General features: G+C 39.2%; 1 protein-coding gene and 1 long non-coding RNA gene across 17 annotated transcripts in view; both read left to right on the forward strand.

Annotated features, from left to right (window-relative positions):
* Positions 1 to 639: 639 nt before the first annotated feature.
* LOC141949727 (uncharacterized) lies at positions 640 to 4,568 on the forward strand. Its single transcript, XR_012630850.1, has 2 exons — positions 640 to 1,141; positions 4,340 to 4,568. It is a non-coding gene; the product is annotated as an uncharacterized LOC141949727 (long non-coding RNA).
* A 1,357-nt stretch (positions 4,569 to 5,925) lies between these two features.
* The window catches only part of LRRFIP2 (LRR binding FLII interacting protein 2), a 59,699-nt gene continuing 41,053 nt past the window's right edge, over positions 5,926 to 24,571 (forward strand). For 11 of the 16 annotated variants that reach the window (XM_074883769.1, XM_074884027.1, XM_074884453.1 and 8 more), the window contains exons 1-2: positions 5,926 to 6,493; positions 16,265 to 16,369. In XM_074883769.1, the coding sequence (XP_074739870.1) occupies positions 16,280 to 16,369 (90 nt within the window). In that variant the 5' untranslated portion in view covers positions 5,926 to 6,493; positions 16,265 to 16,279. The remainder of the gene's footprint in view (positions 6,494 to 16,264; positions 16,370 to 24,571) is intronic. The other 5 variants (XM_074884760.1, XM_074884920.1, XM_074884705.1 and 2 more) reach the window with 2 other exon arrangements.

Here is a 24,571-nt window from a genome sequence, read left to right on the forward strand (position 1 = left end):
ATAAATACTTGCTTTTTACTGCTAGGTCACAAAGGTTGAGCTGCCATAACCCTCAGAAGACTCAACATGAAGTACATGTAGAGATAAGTTTGCTACAAAATCTAAGAAATCCTATGTCCAAGATCTAAAATGCAATGTACATTTAAAGGAATATTATCAATTTTGTTTAATTAATTTGTTTAAACATTTTCAAATTATATATCCCCTTTTCAATGGTTTAAACTGTATTTAATTTTAATTATTATGAACATTTCTGTGAACTTTTCACATTTTTCTTCTTCCTTGTTGTTTTCTAGTGTTTGAATTCCATTAGCAGAGCATTTCTCTAAAATGTTAAGAATAGGAACTTACCTCTTTAAAAACAAAAAAAACCAACAAAAAATTTGTATAGTATGATAGTCCTAAAATTTCAAGCATTGGAGCTATTATCTGCTCTAATCACGACCTGGCAAAGCCAGTTTTGCTCTAGATCTTGGGTGCATGTACCTTATAGACAAATATTACTTAATTCCCAGTCTTCTGATGTTCAGTTCAGTAAATGGAAATATTAGACTCAATCTGCTTAGTTTGAATGGGCTGTTTCTCTCAGGAGTGCTGAGCATCCATAGCTGCCACTGACTGAAGTGGTAGTGTAAGCTCAGGAGCTGTAAAAAAAATGGACCAAAAGGGATGGTGATTAAATCTACCAAGAAGATACAAAGTTACCATCGAGTGGCTTCTGTGAACAATATACAGATTTCACAATCTCTAAAGTAAACTCTAAAGTTCAGAACCTGGCATTTAAATTTCAGTGTCCTTTTGCTTCCCAGTTTAACAGTACTTGTAGGTAGGAAACATTCACCTTCACCTTCAAGTAATGATGGAAATTAATGTCAGACATACACCAACAGAGGAGGAGAAGTGCACTGAAGCAGTGAGCAGCAGTGTGCAGCATACAGGCTCAACACCGATGGAGAAGAAGCATCTCTCTCAGTTTGGCTTTCAGTTACTCCATTTTGTTGGTTTTTAAATACATTAGACAGAGGGTCAACTTTGTTGCTGGAGAAAATGAGATGAAGGCTCAGCGAAAGCTATTTTTGTTATATGGAGAATTTGTGCACTTGAGATTTTGAAGAGAATTGTAAAGGAGGGATTCCTTCAGGTAGGAAGCAAAAATAAAAGAGTTTCTTAATTTTTATTACATTTTTGAAAGAAGACAAAAAATCACAGTAGATATGTCTTAGTTACATTAATAATTTGTTCACCTCTGCATACCTGGTGGAACACTGTAGTAGGTGAAGATCATTTGGATTGTGGGGATATCAGGCACAGGAGAGTTCTGGTAAATGCCCATTAAATTTTAGTGTGTTATAAAATCTAAAGTCATATTTAAACTTTAAATTCTAATGACATTTCTACATTTAAAAATATAATGGCCGTCAGAAAAGCGACTAAGAAAAACATGTGAGTACATACTAAAAGATCCATGTGTTTACTCACTTATGCTTAATATAGACACTGCTCATTAGTTTTGCAAGTGTAACACCACTGTGTAAGAGTGAGGGGATTTCCTCTATGTGGCTGGTGTGTCATCAGTAAAATCACCTAGCATTTACACAACCTCTTTGGGGGGATATAACACACACAAAGAATAGATCATGACTTCAGATTGTTTTCAAGAATGATATTTAGCATAGGAAGTTGTCAGTATTTCTTTATATATCAAACAGAACATATAGAAATTTATATCTATGAGGTCTGTAAGGATGACGATTCTTGGATCTCTAGTTGTTTCACAATGGAATAATAATGAAAAGCTCTGTATGAAAATTAAATATACTGCTATGAATAATATAAACTTCAAATTTTAAAGTAAAATTTTAATTTTTAAATATTTTTTTTCAGAATATAACTTCACTCTCTTAAAAAAAAGTTTCTCACAAACTCTCAGCCCACAAACCTTGTTAAGATACTTCATCATTTATTTACATCTAAATGGAATCAATCAAAATAATGCCAGTATCTTCCCCTTACTCGTTATTTAACAAGGTGATCTTTGGACACTGTTCAGAGCACTCTAGTGCTAAAAATTTTAATGTATAAAAGTGGATACTAATTCATACCAATTAAAAAAATCTTCCTATAAACACATTCTAAACATAAAACACAATATTCTAGCGCTTACCTTATTTCTAAAAGACTTTAAAAAAGAAAACAAAACCAAAACCAAAGCAAATAATGACCAAAACAGTGAAAATATAAATCTCAAAAGTGGGGAGCATTCTGTTTTCAATTGTTTGGTCAATTAACAAATCTGTGTTAAAACAGATGTTTTCTACAAAAGATTGCTTTTACTTGGAAATCTAGATTTCTTGAAAAACACTGGAATACAAATTTTTCAGTTAGGCCTACCCACAGCTATTCAACAGACAGTCTAACCCTTTCCCTCCTGAGGATGCAATGGATCTGAACCAGAACAACTTGTGCAATTCTACTGCTGGAGAGCACCAAAAAGATTTGTGGGTGCTAATCCCCATTACAATGCATTGTATATGCATAATTCCTACTGTGCCCTATAGCTTTTTGCACTATTAAAAGTAAATGAGGTAAACGGAATAACTAAATCTCACTGATCCTGCAGCTACCCAGAATTATCAGAAACCTTCTAGTCTATAATTAACCCCTACAAGAACAGCTGTGAAATGTGCATATCCCCACAGCAAACAGCCAGGAGTTCTGAAGGCTTGTTTTTTTCCACTACTTGGTAAATGTCATATGTATGCAAAAACCTTACAGAGGAAGCCTGATAATAGGCTCTCAGTACTCCAATGAATACTATAAAAGGTTTAAAAACAGAATTCTGTGATTATGTTTAGCATACAGTCTGCACGCATTCTGGCTTATAATTATTTCAAATATTCTCTTTAAAGTCTTAAATTGTTTCCCATCATTTACATTTAAGTCATGCAACCCTTTGCTTATTGCTTTGAATGTAACTGAAAATCAACATTACTTTGAATAATACCAAGCGCTTCAGCAGAGCTGGTATTGAATCATTTTAAAGATCTTTTGAGTTTACCAAAGGATTACTTATTCTTTTGCTCTATTTAGTTTTCCAGCAACTAAAAATATATTTTGCTAGTCTAGTAACTGAATTACAAACTGCTCTGTGTTTGTTTATGTAACTTTTACCTTTAACTTACAGTAGAAATTTTCTGATTGCTACAGTTCCCCAGACCTTAGATTTTGCAGATATATTCGGGGGGGGGGGGGGGGTGGGGGTGTGGAGGAGAGAAAGAACAGAGAGGACACAGAAGGGAAAATACATGGAATGACATCAGGTATTAAGTTAGACTATAATCCTACATTGTGTGCCATCACTATTACATTCTTAACCAGAAGCTGCAATAATCATGAAACAAAAGCTTCACGGGAAGATTAGAAACACTAAAGAGAGGGACAAAAAAAAGATGTTCAAAACTGCACAAATACAAACATTACACAGGAAAACACCTTTTTCTCACATCAAAGTTGTTTCAGTGACAAAATGTCTTTAAAACTATATACAAATTATTGCAGGAAGTTGACATTGTTGAAAGCATTCCATACAACTGACTTACAGATTCATCCTAGATGAACTTTCTCAGGTGACCATGGGTCTACAAAGAACTAAGATTTCACCCATGGAATGCCTCAACTGAACAAAACAGTTTTAGAGACAGATTTCCGGAGAAAAGGGGAAGCAGAGAGTAAATCAGCAGGTTCAATTATGCATGACAAGGAATCTATACTAACCTACTACATAAAAACACAACAGTGAAGAAAAAAATATATTCAAAGGCAGATCCAGTGATACTTCTTTCATTCATTTATTTATTTTTAGCAGAAACTCACTATTAACAGACCAAGCTTATAGTAGCTTCAGTAAGAATTTGTTCAATGCAGATTCATAAATAAATGTCTATTTTGTAACTGCAGCCATTTCACAGCAAAAGTTCAAACGTAAGTTTCATGTTCTGGCTTCTAATTAAAGGTTTATAAAGAAACTGTATATAACTTGACTGCTTAACTACTCATTAATGACGCTGAACTCAGAATTGCTACCGTGACATGCTGTACCACTGCCTGTAGTAACTGCACTGTGTAGACACTGCACCGTGCACCGCTTTTCAGCCAAGTAAACAATTGCTCTTTCAAGCCACAAAAACGCCTGCCTGCTCTCAAGGAGACACGCGTTTTGCTGCATCATTAAAGAAAAATGTGCAGCCTATGATATCAAAAGACTAAGCGTATGCAAATACCAACACTTCATCAGAGAAAAATGTACAAACGATTGAAAACATTTTTCCCCTTTATATAGCAATATGTGAACAGAGAATCATCCCACACAGACTTGGGACATCCCACATTTCAGAAGATTTCATACAAACCCTCCACTCAAGAGGGAACAAAAGACTTCTTCCACCAGCTAGACTAAACTAAAATGATCCGAGATGTTTTTAAAGAAGACTCTCCATAAAGCCCAGAAAAACAGCAGGTGAGTCCTTCTGTAAGAATAAACTTCAAATAAAAATGTAGTTTTTAAGCCATTACTTTTTTTTTGGTCTTTCCTACTGATGTTCCACGAGAAACTTTCTGCTTCATCTCCTTACGGTGAGATCATCACCTATTACTACAGAAATTAATGGGATGTTAAAAATAAGCATGGTGAGACTATGCGGTACAATCAGCTGAGGAAAGAGATTGAGACAGTATAGGGTTTCTCAGACAGTTATAAAATACTAATGAAATTCAAGGGAGGTATTTTATGTCTACTGTAATAGATTTAATTCACTTTCATGTCCCTTTTTCTTTACTTTATGCACATCCACTTGAGCTTATTTTAGCAAGACGAGATTTGACCTCTGCCAAGGGCTCTGGTGAATGTTCTCGAGTCCTACCGCTGGGCTTGCCATTTTAACCATGCTTTTTCATTCCCATGTGATTTCTAACATATGAAATGCCATCTCCTCCAGACCTCTGATCATCTCTACATTCTTACCCACACCCTGCACTTACTGACAGAGGTGTCGAAAAGCAAGTGACTACAGATCTGATCCCAAGGCTATTTCACAGCAGAGTCTTATCGCTACTTTCATTGGCTCTTTGTGTATAAATTGGAATATATTTAATGGTAATTTCCTTCTTTTCTGTATGTTATCATTAGGGACTCTGTTTCTTGCTCATATCTAAATTTTGATAGTGCGTAAGTGCAGTCACGTTTGGGTCAGTGTAAGATAAGGTGTAAATGCCTGCACAGGATTTTTACCCACAAACCCTGCCTGGCACCCACCCACATCACTCTCCTGGAACACCTGGGAGAAGGGTGGCTCAAGGCGCGGGAGGAGCGCGGCGGTGTCCGCGGGCCCGGCGGGGGCTGAGGCCAGCAGGTCGCGCCGCGGTTTTAGGGCTGCGGCCTGCCGGGGCTCTGCCTGAGCCGTGCCCTGGGGGACACCACTCGCTAAAACCAAAACCCCAGCTAAAGCCGAAAAGCCAACCCCAAGGAGAAGGTCGCAGACCTACCTCTCCCCGCCACAGCAGTGAGCCAGCCGGGCCGCCCGGTGATAAGGGGGGGCCCGAGGCGGAGAGCGGGGCGCCGCGACCCTCCTCAGCACAGGGCGCGACCCCCCTCCCGTCCTGCCTGCTGAGGAAAGGGGACACGGCGGGAGAGGAGAGCGCCTCTCAACGTGAGGCACCGGCCACCGCCTCGCCCGCCTTCCCGGAGCCGAGCAGGCCCCTCCAGAGGGGGAACACCCCCAGGCGGAGAGGCCGGGACCCCGCCGGCGGCGCTGAGGGGAGCGGGGCGCCGCCCGCCAACGCCCCCGTGGCCACCCGCTTTGCGCATGCGCGTCGCCCTCGCGCCCCTTCCCCGGCGGCGGGAGCGGCGCATGCGCGGTCGGGCTCGCCGGCCTGGGCGAGGGGCTGGGGACAGCGTGGGTCCTCCGCCGCGCTCGTGGCGGCTGCTGGCCGCCTTGCCATCCCTCATCGCCGGCCCTCCTCCTCCTCCTTCCCCTTCCGCAGGGCCTTGCGGGCGGTTTGAAATTAGCCGCAGTTTCCTACCCGGGTTCTCGTTGTGGCTGTGTTGAAGGGGAGGAGGCAAGAGCGCGGGGCGGGGAGGAGGAGGAGGAGGAGGGCGGCCTGGAGCGGTGCGGCTAGTTTTTGCCTAAAGCTCGGTTCCTGCGGCCCCTCACGGGGAAGGGGCGGGAGGTGAGGGGAGGGGGGAAAGGGTGAGGTGAGGTAGCAGCTGCCTTGCCGCGGCTTCTGGAGGGTGCGTGCCTGGCGGGCACCGCGCTCGCCCTGGGGCGGCTTCTGCCTCCGTTCCTTGGACTCTGGGCGTGGGGAGTGAGGGAAGGCAGGAGCCTGAGGCGACTCCGGGACCTGCGAGCCCCTCGCACCCTTGGAAGGGGAGGGGAGAGTGAACCAACCCCCCCCTCCCTGTTAAGGCGTTGGGGTGCTGCAGCAGGCTGGCCCGCAGGTAAGGCTGCTTGGGGCCCGGGCGAGAGGAGGGTGAGGGCCGGGGGGGGTGGTGGCGGGGGAAGGGTGTCACAGGCATACAAACCCGGACGGGGCGGGGAAGCGGAGTGGGAACCCGGTTCTTCGGGTTTAGAGCAGCGGGGAGGGCTCAGCCGGGGCTCCCTCGTCAGGTAGGTGAACAGAAAGAGAAACTAAGGGCGGCAGCTTGGGGCGGTGGAGTGCGGCCCCTGCGTTCTGGCCGCTGTCAGACCTGATGCGGGCGGGCGAGGGGCAGCCGGGCCCGCCCCAGCCCTGCCGGGCCCGATCCCTCGCCCGCGGGCCTGCGGGAAGGTGCCGTTCACGCCTGGGTCCTGAGTGGGAACGGCGGAAGAAGGGGGAGGGAGAAAGGAAAATGTCCTCAAATCACAGCTGTATTTCAGTGCCTTTCTCTCTCTCGCACTTCCTCGAAGCACTTTGCCACTGCTCCCTAGAGCAGGGCGTGCCCCCTCGGTAGAGTTACGGGAGGGCTTATTCGGGCATTTATTTATTTCGGAGCACGTTTATTTATTTATTCGTAGTATGCCCTGCTGCTGTGATTGCAAAGAGACTGTTGATGATAATAAGAGAGATGGACACATTCATGAATTTGAAAGGAGCCCAAAAGTAGCTCTGGGCTGTGATCTGCACCGTGTGTTCCAAGTGATTTCTAGTTTGAATCTTAGCATGGCACTTTGAAGGGCAGTGTTATGTATTTCACTGATAATAAAAGCGTTTTGTAGATGAAGTTTTGCTACATTGGATTTGTATGATCTTACTCAGCGGCTCCCTCATTTTGGAGAGACTTACAGACATTTTTGGCTTGAAATAAGGAAGGTCTATGATCAATCTTATCCCTTTAAAGTATCAGTGTTAGCATTGAACATCTTTGGAGATGTCGGGGTTTTTAGTTACAGATTTCCTGTAAGATTGAATCAACGCTTGTCTGGTGGGTTCTTTAAACATTCATTGTGTCTTGACTGTAAAGTGATGTAATTAAATAACAGAAACAGTTACCATCGTAATATACATCGGCTTCCTTGCTTAATGTAATTGCTTAGTGATGTAAGACCAGATGAAAGGTGCTCTAGCAGTACAAAATAGTTTGACGTACATGACATGCTTTTTCCATTGTTTTGTGTGGCTTGTGTTTGGAGATGTTTACCTTAGGGAGTGAAGTCAGTCTTACCTGAACTGAATTCCTGACTGTAGCTGAGAACTTGTGAATAGAAGACAGTTGTGTGAAAGTGTCAGATGTAAGCTTGTTGCCCTAAACATCAGTACTTCTTGAGAACTGACTCCAAAGGAGTTTATTTTTTCTTTTTTTTAATGACTCACTGTCTCAGAAGATGGCATAGTTCTTCAACACACATGAACTTTCAGAAAGTGCTGTTTAAATTGGACTCCAAGTAGTGGGGATCTGTAGAACATGTTAAGTTCTAGACTTTCGGGTAGTGCACAAGTTGTCATGTGTATATACTCAAAAAACCTAGGCTGGTATCATATATAATTGAATACCTCTGGTGTCTAATGCCAGCAGAGGATTAGAAACCAGGAACAGATTTGATACGATGTTTTTGATACTATGTGTTTGATCATGGTGTGAAGGTGTGTAGTGTTAGTTACGGGTCAGCAGAGTCCAGTAGGGTTACAAAAAATGATTAGAGATGCCTTCTGAGAAAGTAATCTAAACTTACTATCTTGAATATCAGGAAACTAGGTAACACACAAATGCATGTAATGGACAGTTTGTGTTTGTGCATTACACATCCTTGAAAATAGTTTGTGTAAATAGTGCTGTCTGCTTGTGAAGACGATAAAGTTCTTTTTTTTTTTTTTTTCTGTATTAGTCATGCAGAGTTAGTGCTGCTCCAAAAGAAGAGGTGAAGGGGCACCTCCCAGAGGGCCAGGTGGGAACAAGTGTTTGAAGCCTACCAGCCTGCTACCGCAGCAGGGGGCTGGTCAGCAGGCGTGGTGTCAGCTGATTGAAGCAACAGCAGGTGGAGAAAGCTCTAAGGGGTACCCAGGAGAATTTGTCCTGCTTGCTTCAGTAGCTTTTCTTCATTGTACTGTAACTGTAGCAGTAGTAGAAAAGAGTGTAGGAGTGTATTAAATTAGTAATGGAAAAATATCTTAAATAGTTGCAGCTCATTACTGAACGTGGGTTGTTACCATGGGGCTCTCTGTTTGTTTCATTAAAAAAATAGAGCCTCAGTATAGTAGCAGTGTTTTGGTTTGTTTTTTTCAATGAGTAATGAATCATTCCTTTGCAAAATGACAGAAAGGATACTCATTTTGGAAAAGCTGACAGTGTAAAAATTATGGTTGTTCCATTTTAGAATAAACACTTATGGAAGGTCCTTGTGAATTTATTTTTTATTACGCATTCCCATCATTTTTCATGGTGCTCATTATAGTACTGTCATTTCCTCATATTTTAAAATCCCATTTGATTTCTTAGTTTGTTCCTGGATCTTCAGCATTTATGGTAGCACTGATTCTAGAGAAGTCCAACTGTGTTACACTGCTTCTCTGAAACCCACATATGCTTCACATTGTGCCCTGAGAGATCCTCTGGTGAGTGACTATTATAGGAGCTTTGCAGATGCTTCTTGTCACTGACTATAATATCCTGTATGTAATGTTTTGTGGAGTAATGGTATCTCCAAGTGCAGCTGTTAGGAACTGACTGGCGGAGAACTCATACTTCGTATGAGTTTGCTTGAAGTTGCATCACTGCGTGATGTTGTCTTGGTACTTTGGTAATTTGCAAAGACCGAGGAAGGTCACTAAATACAGGTTGGCAGGTCTGGAGTTTACCAACACTAGCCAGGCATGGTTACACTTTATGGCTCCATCAGGCAATGCTTTTGCAGACTGCCTAATGGCCTTTGATTGTCTTAACTGGTGACTTTCGGTTCATCTATAGCTTAATAACACCAACAAACTGAGGGATTTCAACTCCCTCTAAGGAATTGCCATTCTGTTGCTAACACCGTGAACTCATAAGAAGTTGTATTTCTCAGATTTTAAAATGGTAAATAAATTGCAAATATGCTGCATTAAAGGGGTAAATTGTGCAGTTGTCACTTTGCACTGGATTAACTGTCAGCTATTCAAAGAGCAACTTTTTTCCTGAAGAAGCTGACATGAGCTTGTCCACTCAGAGCAGAAACTTTGTGCCAATGGTTTCTGAAGGCCATGATTAGAGATGAACAGTTTTTTTAAATGGAAACACTGTTCATAGAACTGGAATAACTTTGCCTCCATCATCGTGGTAAGTGCTCTAATCTTTTGGCAGACAGTAATTACATGCTTTTCTCAGTCTTTGCTTTTTCCTTTTAACGTTAGGCTCTTTTGCTTATATTAGCAGCTCTTTTTTGCAGTAGCTCTACTGTCAGTTAATCTTCTGAACAAGGTTATTCTGAATGAAAATTCTAAATGAATCCTTGAAACTATAGCATTAAACCCCTGTTTATTTCCCTCTCTTGCTCCCCGCACACTCCTTTGTTGGGTCATGGTCCCCCTGTGATTGTGCAGCTCCTCTTCTTTCTCAGGTGCTTTTGGGCCACGGACAGACTACTAATTCTGTGTCTCCTTTAGAGTTTGCTTTTACAAAGCACTGAAGGTTAAGGAAATAAGATTGCGATTTCCAATGTGATTTTTTTTTTTTTTTTTTTTTTACTGCTTCTTCTCAAATACGAATGCTACTCCTGCTGTTTTGCAGTAAATAATACCTCTGGCCTGTTTGTAGCTTTGTGTTGTTAGAGCTGCAGTTTCATGAGACAGTTCTTTAAAATTGCTGGGTTGGGTTTTCCACTGTTCTGAGCACATTAACTTTTAGAACTTTGCTTTAATTATGGGTATGTAGCTTCCATACCTTCACTCGTCAGCAGTATTCATTTGTTGGAAGTAAAGAGCAAGTGTTCGGTTAACTTACAAAGTATATTTAGATTCTTTAATTTCAACTCCATCATCGTTGCATAGCACTCCTGCTTCTTAGATCTTTCTTTTTAGTTAGGTATTTGAAAAAGCTTTTGCTCTCTTCGGTATATTTCACGAGAATATTTAACATTTGTGGAACTGTCAGAAATCAAAATGAGTTATTACTGTTTGTGCTTTATCAGCAACCTGTGATTGGCAAGATTTGCTGGTGAGGAATGTTTGGGGTTTTTTTCCTGCTTCTTACATTCATCCTCCTTATTAATGTTTCTAATGTTATTCAAACAAGTAACTTTCATTTGGATTCTTTTAGGTTTTTAGAGTGATTTCAAGAAATTCTAGCCTTCCTCTGTGTTACTATTCCCCTCTCCCACTGTCTTCATTGCCTTTTTGTTCTTATGAAATTAAAGAGTTTAGACACTAATTTAAATTGAATCAACTTATAACTGGAATTGATCACACAGACTATTACTACGTGTTCTATAAGACCTTTGGGTTTTATTGAGAAAATGCTTAGTGCTATGTCTTCTTTGTTAAGAAAGAGAAAATTCTGTAATGAACCTAGGTATTTATATACTCGAATATTGTGAAATTACATTCAGATGATTTTTTATACTGAACAACTTCCCAGCAGTGTTTATCTTATCACATGTCCAAGATAATTTCCAACAGCGGGGCAGTTAGCACTGTTGCAGTATTCTGTAGAACCTCCTTTATGGTCTGCTCGATTCAGATGTTTAGAGGTCTGTAGTAGGTAAAAACACTAACTTTGCACGTGGACAACTGAAAGAAACTTCGGATGTTATGGACAAAAGGTGCAACTCCTTCCCAGGATTAAAATAATTTACTGCTTTAAAGATACAAACTGCCATGTTTTTGACTTTGGCCTTAAAGTGCAGGGCTGCTGGCTTTTATTCCAGTATTAATTAGGAAACTGTGAGGCTGGTTCTAACAGACGGTAGCTCTAGAGCAGGGCTGTGCCTTTCTTTTGTTGGATCAAATATACAGAGATTGTTTCTTCACAGGTGAATTTTAATTATCTTGTGGTCTTACTTGAAAGAGAAAAGGAGAGTTTCGGTCTGTTTATTTATAGCCTGTTCACACTGTAGTATCTGAATGCCTTGCATGTATGCGATGCCAAATACACTGGCACAGACCCAGGCATCAGAACAGGTGGTGCCATTGAAGGTGGTGAGTGATAGGGCCTTAAATTGTAGTGTAGCTTCTGTTTTACGTAAGACGGGTCACACTTTTTTCTAGGAAGGAAAAAAAAAAAACAAAGAAAACCTTTAGTCAGAAGATAATAGGAAGAAGAGTAGACAGCAGAGACTTAGGGAAGAGATAAAATTTGTATATGCCAGAAGTAAAGACGAATGAGAGGGGAAACTTGAGGGAGTTCCTCACAGGTCTTCTGGTTTGTTTGGGGACTTCAAACACTTCAGGTTTTTGGAATGAAATGCAACAGAATGTCCCTTAGTCATGTAATATAGCACATAACCCAGTCTATAGTGTAAAATAAGCATGTAATAGATGTGACTCAGTAATTCCGAACCATAAATGCAGCAGATTATAACGTACTTTCCTTTTATTACCTTTTATAGTTTAGGAAGGCCAGTGTAACAAACTGGTTTTTGTGTGGTTGTGCTTTGTTTTGGGGTTCTTTTTGCTTATTTTCTGTGAAAAGTCTTATGTTCCAGCATATATTAAATTCTTTGTAACATGCAGCACGATAATTTTTCCTGTAATTAGCAAGTTAGAAGTGAAGCACCTAAGAAATACTTCTGCATGCATATGAAATATTTGGCACGTTATATTTTTCTGAGAAGTAACATCATGATACGTTTAACATTAGGCTAATGAGTCTATTAGTAATAGAACTAGATCTCTTTAGTACTGAATTGTATAACAAGACATGAAATACTTTGACATACATCACCTCAAAAATTACATGGAATGGAAGAAATTGTGACAAGAGCCTTGAAGGAATATTAAAACATCTCACTAAAGAAAGCTTATATTGAGATTTAGTTTCAAAGCTAGCAGCAATAATAACTATGAAATCATGTAATCTTTTATTTTGGAAGGAACCGCTGGAGGTCACCCCTTGCCCAGAGTGTGGTCAATTAGAGCAGGTTTGTCCAGTCAAATTTGTCCAGTCAAACTTTGAGTATCTTCAGGCTGGACATTTCACACCCTCTCTAGACCAATGTTTAACTACTCTCTGTTCTTCAGCTCCAGGGTCCCTTATTTGCATGTGATTCCCATTGGAGATGTGGATGCTCCTAGATTTGTGTGTACCTATGCTGTTCCCTACAACGCCCTAACGCACGTGCCAGCGTGCACCTCAGAAGCTTGCGTTCATGCATCTGAGGTGGGGGTTCTCCTCCCTTGCTGCACCTTGCACTGACCACCTGCTAGCTGGAGTGCAGGACCTTGCACCCTCCAGGAGGGATGCTGTGCTCTCTGGCCTGGGCAGATAAGATGGTGCTGTCAGCGTGGGGACTTCTGGCAGTGTCAAACGGGGTTTTGCCTGATGCTGTTTCCTCTCCAAGGTCTCTCCCACTGGTACAGACTTTCATATTTTTTTTATACTTCTTTTCAAGAGGACTCCTTTATTTCAAACATTTCTTTCCAATTCCCTAGTTACTGTGTAATCTGATTATCTTCTTGGTCTTCAACATGACCAGTTTTGGGCAGATATCCTGTCAGACAATTTTGCATATTTGAATCACACACAAAAATTCCTATCTTCACATTTGTTATCTGGACCATTATGCCAAGGATGGGCCTTGCAAACACCCCCCACTGTGTCCCCTGCCTCTCTAAGCAATGGCCCTACAGTTCTCTTAGTCTTTCTTTTGTTCCCAATATTCTTACAGTAGCCTTTCTCTTTGCCTTTACCAGCCTCTGCTAGTTTTGACTTAAGTTGAGCTTTGGGTTTCCTAACTCCTACTTGTAGGCAAAGGCAACGTCTCTGTATACCTTATAGGTAGTCTGTCCCTGCTCCCTTTTCTGGGTTTGGGCTTAATCAGGAGTTCTGTGCTCATCCGAGGTGTGAAGTGTGGCAGATGGCCGTCAGAGATGCCACACTTGCCTTCCTCCACAGTGACTTTGGCACAATTATGCTACAGTGAGACTGAGATGAAGCACCTTTTGCTAATTTAAAGCATCAGCATCTCATTTTTTTAAAAATTCACTATGTATATACATTAGTACTTATTGTCAGTCTGAACACAGTTATACTAAAAATAGCTGTATAACCTATTACGTTCAGTTCCCCAAATCAGTTTGCCCGTGGAGGGAATCTCACTGAATTAACAAACCACAGTTAGTTGTCTATCAGAAGTGGTATGTTGTTTAAAGGATGCCCACAAATGCAGTTCAAGTCTATGGTATGTGCAGTTATTCTGCAATTTTTACTTATGTGGTAAATATTTACTTAAGAAATATAATGCTTTAGTTAAGAAATACAAATTAAGAGGATTTCACTTCATGCTTAGTGACCTTTTTTAGTAGATAGGCTTGAGTTCTGTTGCTTGCATGAACTGATCAATTGTAATAGCATAATTTCTTGATTTTTCTTTTTCTGGTTTTTTTGGCTAATCTATAACCTTATGAAAACCTTCTGTAGTAGGGGATTATTATTTTAAGTTGATGCAACTTCTACTTTGGGCCCTATCTGCTTTTCTTATTTGAAGTCAGTCAATAAGAATTACTGAAAAAAAATGCTGATTTTTGGAGATATTTCTTTTGAATGTGGGCAGCAACCTGTAGCTCTGAGCTTAAACCTTTGCCCCAGAGATCTCTAAACTGCTTTCTGCATGTATATATCTAAATTCATCTGAGTACAAAACGTATGTTTGCTTGCTTGTTTTTAAGACTAGAAAGACAGACTTTTACCAGATGTATTAACAGTGGCAATACTTGTCCCAGGCCTTATCTCAGTTTCTCTTAAGGAGTGAGGTTGGAATCTTGTATTTCTTCTGGAAAGTGTGCTGCTGCCTAACACCAGAATTAAAGCCAAAACAAACAGCAACCCAAAAAATCATGTTGTGGGGGAGTAACAAATACATTGAACCATGAGCCACATGCAGATGGTAAAAACACTCCCTGACAGGTGAGTCCTGTGTGTTGGTCCAAATGCCTGTATTTTATCCAAACACTGCACTGCAAAATGAATGAGCAGCCTGTGGAGGAATGGATGGAATCCAGGGGGGTACTTGCATCCTCTCTTCCCCATCAGGAGTGTGTTTATTATTGTATGACAGAACTGCATCTTTCCTGGCCCCTTCAGATGCTGTGGTTTTATTCCTCTGCTACTCATCCACAAACACTGCAAGTGCTCCTTTAAGGTTTTTACACAGTGGAGTTGTTGTGCACCTGCAGTATTGAGTATGTTTGGTTTGGTCTCAGAATAGCAACAGGAAATGAATAAGATTATTGCAGAGTTGTATCTGTCCTATATGGGAGCTTTTAAGAAGGGGGGGACATCTAGTTTCAAGTCTTTTTTTTTTTCTCTCATTAGGAAATATTCTATTTCCCTTGTCTAAACATATAAAGAGTAGTAAAATACCTGCAGAATAACGGACTTCCTGCCTGCAAGGAAAAGAGAGGACTAGCAGCATAAAGTTATGGTGGGGGAAAGAAGTGTAGAAGCTAAAAAAAAAAAAAGGGAGCTGGGATACTACATGATATCTTTGAGTGCCAGAAAGTACCCCGATATATTTTGGCTTTGTGATAGCTGTATAAAAATAATAATCAAAACTGTGCTTGTACAAAAATACCCATCACATTCTTTCTCCCTGCTGCCCTTCTGATTAAATTGTAAGGAATTGTTAAATGTTTGCTGGTTAGATCCAGTATGAAAGATAGTTCTTGCACCAGTTCAGTTTCAAAAGGATAGTCAATAGTAGTTCCCTTCTAGACCTTTTCTACTCTCATGAAGAAAATTTTGTTCTAAAAAAGGTGTCTTCCCAAGCCCTATGGGGGACACTTTTGTTGTTTATATCAAATAGCTGGACTACCACCAAATTCTGATCTGACATTTGGAAGGACCTCGATGTCTGGAGGTAGGGTTTCTTTAGGATATTAGAAAAAAAAAACGAATTTAGTTTATTTTTTTGAGTAATGTTTTGCTGTCTGTGGCTGTGTGTGCTATGTTTTGGTTTGGTGGTGATATTTATATTTTTGCAATTGATAACAGAGGTTTCTGGAAGAAGACTAAGGAGGGTATTTTATGCATTATTTTGGGTGTATGATGCTAGTATGTTTCTCTCTTCATTTCCCAAATTAGGAATATTGTTAGGCAAAAGAGTGTTGGCCTAGAAATGTCTTTACTTCTATAGTAAAACTTCTGCTTTATTAGAAGATTGTGCTTCTTGTTCAGTTGCAGCTGAATGAGAACAGCTGCATTAAAATGTAGGTAAACCCTATCTACCTTCTTGGATGCTTTGAAAGGTTGTCTGCTGGTCAATCTTTTCTGGTTTTGAGAGAGCTCTAATGATCATGTAAGTTTAATTCTTGACCCCATTGTTGCCTATAGGTTTTCTTCATGTCCATAAAGTTAAATGGATTCTTAGTTTTAGGAGCTGTGAAAAGTGACAGGTTACATAGGAGTTGTCGTTGAGCTAGGAGCAGTTCACAGTTGTGAACAGAAATAGAACCGCTGGATAAATTCGTGCCAATGACATGTAGGTTTCTTGAAAATTATATAGCTAAAGAATTGGAGAACTTACTACATTTGGGGTGTGGATTGTTTGTTTTTAATTTCAGATCTGAAAACTGAGCTTTTTCCTGTGTGTTTTTGCAAATACAGAACCAGAGAATAAAAATGGGAACTCCTGGATCAGGACGGAAGAGAACTCCGGTGAAAGACAGGTTTTCTGCAGAAGATGAAGCTCTGAGTAACGTTGCCAGAGAGGTTTGTTAATTTCAAATTGTCTTAAATTCAGAAGTAGGTATGAAAGCAAGCTCATTATCCAGGAAAAGTTAATTTTTTTTTAAGCTGTGCATTAAAAAATGTAATTAGCCAAAAATATGACAATTAATACAAAGTAAGAGTATTTTTGATCAAAAAAATCACATATACTGAAATGTCACAATGAGATATTGATTGTATGATGAGTGTAGCTTCACAGGATCACACTTAAGCTTAGCAGCTATTTCTACAGATAATAGCTTAGCTAAAGATAAATGAGAAGTCCAGTTGCCATCTCAGGTCTAAAACTAAAAAATTCAACATTTATCTCATTGCAGTACGTAGTATTCTTAAGATGGTAAGTATAGTGTATTAGTGTTGGATAAGTAATAGTCCAATATTTCTGTCAAAATAAGCCACTATACCAGGATTTTTTTACAGAGTCATCACCTGAAAAATAGAGAGCTGGAGGTAACCAGCCAGAAATGCAGTTAACAAGAAGTAAATACAATGGGGAATTTTGTCCCTCCGGATATAGGAAGGAGGCAGCTGGAATTTGGAGTCTTGCAGGCGTCTATTTGGACTTGAGTTTTTCTGGGAGGAAATGCTGTGACTTGGAAACAAAAGCCTTAGTACTGTTTGTATACAAGTGGATAGAGAAGCTTTGAGCTACAAAGCTGCTCGCCCTAGTTGACATGAGTGCAAAATGCAGATTCTAATTAGCCTTGTAATGTAAACTGTTGTCTATACATGTGTGTATAGTGTATATATATGTGTATGTAAGACAAAATAGGTAGGTGATAAGTCTTTGAAGATGCAGCTTCTGTATGCATTTCATGTGTAGCTGTAGTAGACTGTAGGCAAAGGAAATGCTCTGACAGAAAAAAAAAAATAATAATAAATTTAGTTGGTAACTTTCCAGAAAGCTGTGTTCACACCAAATCTAATGGAAGTTCTTGCCCTACCAGATATATTCTTTGTGGGGCTCTGGGTCATGTACTGTCCCACTCATGAAGTTCCATCTCCCATTTTTGGGGAAAGCAGTTAACAAAGGAGAAGGGATCTGGCTTTAAATTTCGTTCAAGTATTCTATGTGTGGTTCCAGTACAGTAACATCAGCTTGCAACTTAGCCTAGGGAAAAAGGTATAATAAGTACTATCTTACTTAAAAATACTGTGGTGCTTTGTTCTAACCCCTTCAATTAAAATTTGAGCATGAGCATAAATTAAACAAAAACAAAGGGGTGTTTTTCCCTGTTAATGCAAAATTAAACTAATACTATGTCTTGCAGCTAGAGGTATTATCTCACAGAGATAACAGTTGAATATGTCTATTCCAGGGATTAATGTATATTAAGTCTTTCTTTCTCCTCTGTCAAAAATGAACTGGAAAGCAACTTGCTGAAAAGCTCATAAAACTTATTGAGTATTCTGATATTAATCTAAATCTGCTGAAGATAACTAAAATTTTTATGCTGATCAGCATATCGTTTACAGGGTAGGCATTTCATATGGTTTTAACTGTTTTATGTCTGTTAATAATTCTTAAAACCTATTTGAAATAATTGTTTTAAATGTTACTTCTGATTTTCTTATTAGAATTATTTTTTCCCTTTCTAATATTCTGGCATTTTTCTGTATTTTGAGGGTCCCCTTTCATGGCTTGTTAGGGAGAAGAGAATTCAATGTATTTCAGAATAAAATAGTTTGCACCTTTACATACACTTTTTGAGGCCGTGCATAGCACCATTTCATCTTTTGTGTTGCCATATCTAGGTTTCACTTTAAGAGTCTTAAAATTGTTATCCAATTTTAAAATGGTGTGAAAAGTTGTCTGTCGTCATGAATATTGTGTTATCACAATATGTACTACTGTCAGGTTGTTAATCCCTTGGTCTGTAGGAGAAGCTGGCCTTTAGATCCCGTGTCAGACAGCAGCTGTTGTCATTGAATTGGCAGCTGTAATTCATAGTGTCAGCCAACTTATTCTAAAGAAAACTTTTACTTTAAAGGAACAGAATGCATTTCTTAGGATATAACAGCAGAGGCTAGTTAACAAAACTAAGTTCTGTCTCCAGCATCTGATTTTACTGTGTCATAATATGCCTTATTTGAGACTGGGGAAAGTTTTCCGTTACCATGCTGACATAAGGCATGCCAGTTCTCCGTGCATGAATATATAGAGTAGATGTGCTTTGCTGTTCTGAGGCCGTTATCTCAGCAACATGGCTTCTTATCTTTTTATTGTCAAAGGGTGTTTTGTTCTTCAACTTCCTCTTCTGAAATTACCTTTTTAGCAGATGTTACTTAGAACAGTTGAGTCCTGTAATTCAGAAGTCAGATGTCTTGAGGAAAATGTTCCTAAGAGGTGTTCTAGGTATCAAGAGATGGTAAACAGAATATGCTGAAACAAAAGGCTGGCACTCCGGAAGATCTGCATGGAAAAACTGCATAGACGTGCTCTGGGATTTAGAGCAGTCACAAAACGGCACTAGGAATTATCAGAGTTTGTAATACTAGCAAAGACTTCTAGGGTAGTATATGAAGTTTCAGGTGTTTTTCCTCCAAAAGTTCAGATTTCAGAAAGCACTAATCTTACTCTTTCTCACCACTCTACTTTGACAAAATTGAGTTTTCCTTGTTCTATGGGATGTGTGGGAAAAAAAAAAAGGTGGTATCTTCCTTTTGGTACCAACAAACATCTGCTTTATAGGAAATCTTTTGTAAAGAATTCTTTGGTACTGATCCAATAAATTCTTTGCTATATAGTAATTTTTATGCACTGGTTGAATCTGATGTGTCATCTTACATGACAACATTTAATGGAATACAAGGGCACTATCATAGGATCTGAGGGGCTTAGTCAAACTACTTCCTCCTTATGAGGTTTCTTTAATTTTCTCCATCTTTCCTCTGCACAGGAAAGCTTTTCCTCTCTTGGTTGTGTCTCCTCCCCTTCACTTCTTGTAGCACTAGCACTGTTATGTAGAGAGTTCTTTCATATCTTTTCCTTGCTCTGGAAGTTTGCATTGAGACAAATTCATCTGCAATGCCTCTGCACTAACCAAGGCACAGGTATGCACAGGTATGCTAAAACATCAACATTGGAGTGAATTACTGTCTTATTCCAAGAACTTCAGAGTTACCAGACCTCTTTCTTTGAGACCTGCTTTGTATTCTGTTTGTGTGTTATCCTTCCTGGCACTGAATTCCCAGTGCTCATGGAAACTGAGGAAGAGTAAAGGTGATATACATACCCAGGGACAGGGATCTATGCATTGTTCTCTGGAAGCAATGCACTTGCCATATTATTCAGTATCTTAAGTGATATTAGTTGCAGCTGGTCAGTTTGGAAGTCTTACCTTGGTAGCACAGAGAGGATTACCAGTTCATCATGTTTGTTTCAAAAGCTGTGGGAACAGGTGTAGGTATATTGTCCAGGTGTTCCCTGCAAGGAGAAAAGGAACTCTTGAGTATAAATGCATCCAATGACATTGGAGTGTTAGCAAGTGTCTTCAGATTATAGCAATGTTAATTTGAAGTCAACTTATCTCTATTAAAAAAAATAAAAATAAATGCCTATCTCCTGAAAATGAGGAGTTTCTTTATACCACCTTCTGATTCCTTCTCTAGCTGTTGTAATGGATGCTGAAGCTGTTAGCTTTCTCAAATTGACAAAGAATACAAGCCAGCTGGTGTGGAAGACAGTTTCTTCTCTCTTGTGGAAAGTTCTGCCTTTCCAAACAACAGATAGGGATTGTCTAGTGTGACTTCAGGCTCCTGTCAAGATAAGATTCTTATGTGGGAATCCTTTTTGTTGAACAAAGAACTAAATAAACAAAAACTGAAGTTCATATTCTCAAGGTTATGTTCGCAGTCTGTGCTGGATACTGCTGATAGGATCTCGAGATCTGTTTTCCCTATGGTATTGTTGTGGAGAGTCTCTGCTTATAAAGCTGTTTTGTGGACAGAGTATCTTCAGCTGACAACTGCATCACTGCTTCACTTGTCTTTGTAATTTACAGACAAGTTGTGTTCATTTTAAATGTCCAGCAGTAACCTGTCATCACCAGGCATCTGTTAATGATTACTTGAGGCCTCTTTCTCCAAGACCAGCCCTACGTGCAAGAGCAGAAGTTTCAGTCACTTCTGCGTTCTTACATTGACTTCAGTTCAAGCTCAAATACAATGAACATCGTGCCAGAAAGTGAGAAGAGTCTGACTTTTGTCACCTCACCAGCCTCAACCTGATAAACAGCAGTTTGAATAGGGATTTACCTTTTATATCCTTTCTTTTCATGCTTGCATCAGCAACCCTTCCATTCTTCAGAGCTAAATAACTCTAGATGACAAAGAACTAGAACTTGTGGACAACAATTGCATCACGATTCACTTCCTCCATGTAGCATCTTTTTCGTATTTTTTCAGGAACTGTTCTCACGGTTCTGTTTTCATTGAATAGCAGGAGCCTGGAAACTCTTTATGAGGTGTTTTCTCATGAGAGAGAATAAAGATTTGTGTGAACTTACAATTCGCTGTGTAGAGTGCAGTTGTTCTTACTTTGGTTAAAAATGTCATGTTACTTAATTGCCAGGGTAGAAAAAGCCAAAAGTTCAATATTTTAAAATGCATGAAGGCTATATCATGAATTTAAAAAGAGTTAACATAGTCTGTCGTATTGAATTTATTCAAAGTTCAGTACATGTTTCTCTCTTCATACAGCTTCAGCTTTTCTTAAGAAAACAAACAAAACCCCAAAGAACACCCTGACACAGAGACTGGAGATGCTTGATGATTTTTGAATTTATGTTTTATTAAGAGACCATTTAAATCAGCTATTTCTACTTTCAGTAATAATTCAGAATTTTGCTTGCTGTTGCTTTTAATAGTGGTTACAGATATTTTATAGGAGATAAGGTATTCTAGAGATTTTTCTAATCTACATATGGATCTGTATAATAAATGGAAAAAGAATAAGAGACATCAGAAATAAATGATCCTAAACCTTTAAGTCATGTAAACCTTAAGACTTCGTTGTTTATATTCTTTGCTTTGTAGGCAACTAGAGAAAGAGTAGGCACATCAGAAATAAGTGGAAGGAAGATATTTCTGAGGAGGCATAAGAAACACATTTGGCACAGGAACGATGGTGTTGCTTTGAGTCCATGAGACAGTAAGGAGATGTGGAGTCTGAAAAGTGTGGAAATGAGAATACAGAAGAAAATGAGCAGCAGAAGAGAGAAATAATGCATGTTCACTTAAGTCATGAAATAAACTTTATATTGCAGTGTGTAGTAGCGTATTAAGGAATAGGGTGAACGCTGTTAACATGCTCATCCTGATGCTTTGCTGGAGCTGGCAGAATGTCCTTCCCGCTGTTCTGTCCAACGCCCGGTGGCAGAAGGGCAGCCAGGTACTGTGGCAGGGCACCTGGTGGAAGATGGAAAACCTTCCTGGCATGGGCCTCCTGCCTTGGAACCTGCGGGACTGTAAATGCTGTGTATCCCTTCACAGAGGAATGAGTTACATGTATTGTAGCCCATGATGACAGAATTCTGATTTTTCAATGGAAAGCATTTGTATTTTTTCAGAAGTGAATAACATATTGTAGTGTAGGCTATATTTTATCCTTATGAAGCTTTTACGCTGAATCTGTGATAATGAATCGCCTTCTCTACAACATGAAAAATAAAATACTATTGCTTTCTAGTGAATTCCTTCTTGCAAGCACAGGGAAGGAGAAAGATGCCTGTCTGCACTGTGGAGACAGATGTTATGCTTCTCCTTGCCAGCACGGACGGAAGCTTCTACCATATCAATTCAGTGTACTAGTATGATTCTTACCTTGGTGAAGAACTTGATCATGGCTGTGAAGAGACTAAGAAAAAATGCATCAGAAAGGAGAGATTCCAGACTCAATCTTCACAAAGGCATTCAAATAAAAATCTGATCATTTTCCCTTTCTCCTTTCTTTTTTGCCAAAAATATCTTGGGTTTAACTGAAGAACTAGATGTTATCCTTGGAAGTTGGTTTGAAAGGTTTTCAGAAGATTGTGGTAGAATATGTATTAAAAAAAAATTGAAAAAATGGAGTAAGCAGAGATGGTGTTCTAAATGACCCTAAGTAGTTTTAGTAATTGTTTTTTAGGTGAAAATGAGGAAACTGACCTTGTCACCTGTAATCGAAGGAGAACATTCTCTTGTTACCCCTATGTTCACTAAACATATGCAATAAAATAACCTAATCAAAGTGAGTACTGCTTCAAGGTAGTAGCTTAACTGCTTGAAAACAGCCGGAATCATCATATTCTTCTAGAATGAAATGCTGTTTCTGCAGGTGCAAGGAAACATTACTTCTTTTCTGTTGCATGTAATGCTTTTTGGTACCTATTTTGAAATGAAGAATTCCAGAACTCAGTGGCAAACAGATGGGTTTGTTACTCAGAGCAGAGCTAATACCCAAAAAAATGCAGATATGGCATTTGGTTTAAAAATCCCATATTTTCCTTAGGGTAGGAGGTAGAAGATAAGGAATAGTATGTGTGTTCATATTAAAAAAAAAATCACAGATTTAGTTATTAATTAATCCTTTATTAATTGGTCCTTTTTTCCTATCCAAACAAAGTCTTGAGGGCCTCTTCCATGTGTTTCTTTCCACCCAATCTCTTTTGTTACAAAGATTGTAGTCTTCTGTTTCCTTTCTTGATCACTTCCCTGAGTGAATTCCATGCAAAATTGTTGTATCTATACCTAATGGCTCCTATTTGCCCTCCAGAATATATAACCAAACCATTTCTTTCCATTTTAGCCACCAGTGTAAGTGTACTGGTAAGGCTCTAACAAGTTTGGATACCTCCTATCTTATTTGCAGTTGAAGCGTTCAAGAAAATTTAGCTATCTATTTGCAGATGAAGTGTTCAAGAAAATTTAGCTATCACATTTCTTTTTAGAAATTGGAAGTTCCCTTTAGAAACTTTTAAAATAAAGTATCAGATTTGCTAGATCTTGGGCAATCCACAGTTTAATTTTTACTTCAGGAAAATACAAATTTGGTACATTATATCACTTCTTAAGAAGCTGTACTTCTAACTATATGGTATTGTAATATATCTTTACTGTAAATATATTTATGTGTCTAGTCTAAAGACTGTATAGAGAGCAATGAACAATGAAACTGAAATCAAGACTGTAGTAGCCAATCTGAGGTTTTCTAAGAGTGGAATTTGTTTAATGAAAGCTGTAGAAAGTAACCTGGACTGAATCCCAAGCTCCTACATCACTATTCCATGCTCGTATTTGGAATGCTCTTCAATTCCAGTATTAATTTAATTAGAAAAGCATTATAACGTGACTGTCTGTGCTTTTGTTGTTGGTTTTTTTTGGTTTTTTGTTTTTTTTTTTTAAATAAGTAGTCTAGATTTTCTATGCTGCTTCTATAGTCCGAACAGCTTCATCTTTTCAATTTGGTTCTTTATCCAAAGCTGTTGTGGCACTGTATTTCCCTTAGCAGATATTTAAAGACTTTATTTCAACATAGCTGAAGAATTTAGTTTGTGAAGAGTTTGTTGGAGGAAATCTGTTTCACAACTTTCATAGGCTTCCTTCAGTAACACAGCAGAGTGAACAGCAGCACCCAGGAAGAAAACAATGTCCTTTTGAATTATGGTTATTTCTTCATTTATGTTAATCTTGAATTTTGATTACGTAGTTACCAAGATTTGTATGAGTGCTCTATTAATAACATGAGGTCTGCTCTCTGAGCAGACATTCTTTATTCTGCTGAAAATAAAGAATGATATGGTATGATGGCCTGTCAGATAGTAATGTGATTTGTCTCTTGCTCTGAGGCTTGGTGAAGGAAGCCTGAGAACCACACTTTCAGTTAACTTGCCAACTTCTCTGTCTTTTTGAAATGGTGTACTTTTTAGAGGAATCTAGTTGCTCAGATTAATAATTAATGTAATATCAAACCATTTTTTGCTAAAATTTTTTTTCTGAAAAGATAAGGGTTTTTTTCCTTCAATTTCAGGCACCCATTTGATGACAAATGTTTGTAGAATTTTCCTGTGTTTTATCAAGGGTTTAGTAATTGGAGGAAATGGAGTTTCCCCTGTACTGCAGGAATGTGAAAGTTAGGTCTCTGGCTGTAGGAGAGAATGGTGAAATGTGAATTGCTTTTTAGTGCGAACCAGTAAAAGAATGAAC

The sequence above is a fragment of the Strix uralensis genome, chromosome 1, assembly GCF_047716275.1.
Source record: "Strix uralensis isolate ZFMK-TIS-50842 chromosome 1, bStrUra1, whole genome shotgun sequence".
NCBI lineage: Eukaryota > Metazoa > Chordata > Aves > Strigiformes > Strigidae > Strix > Strix uralensis.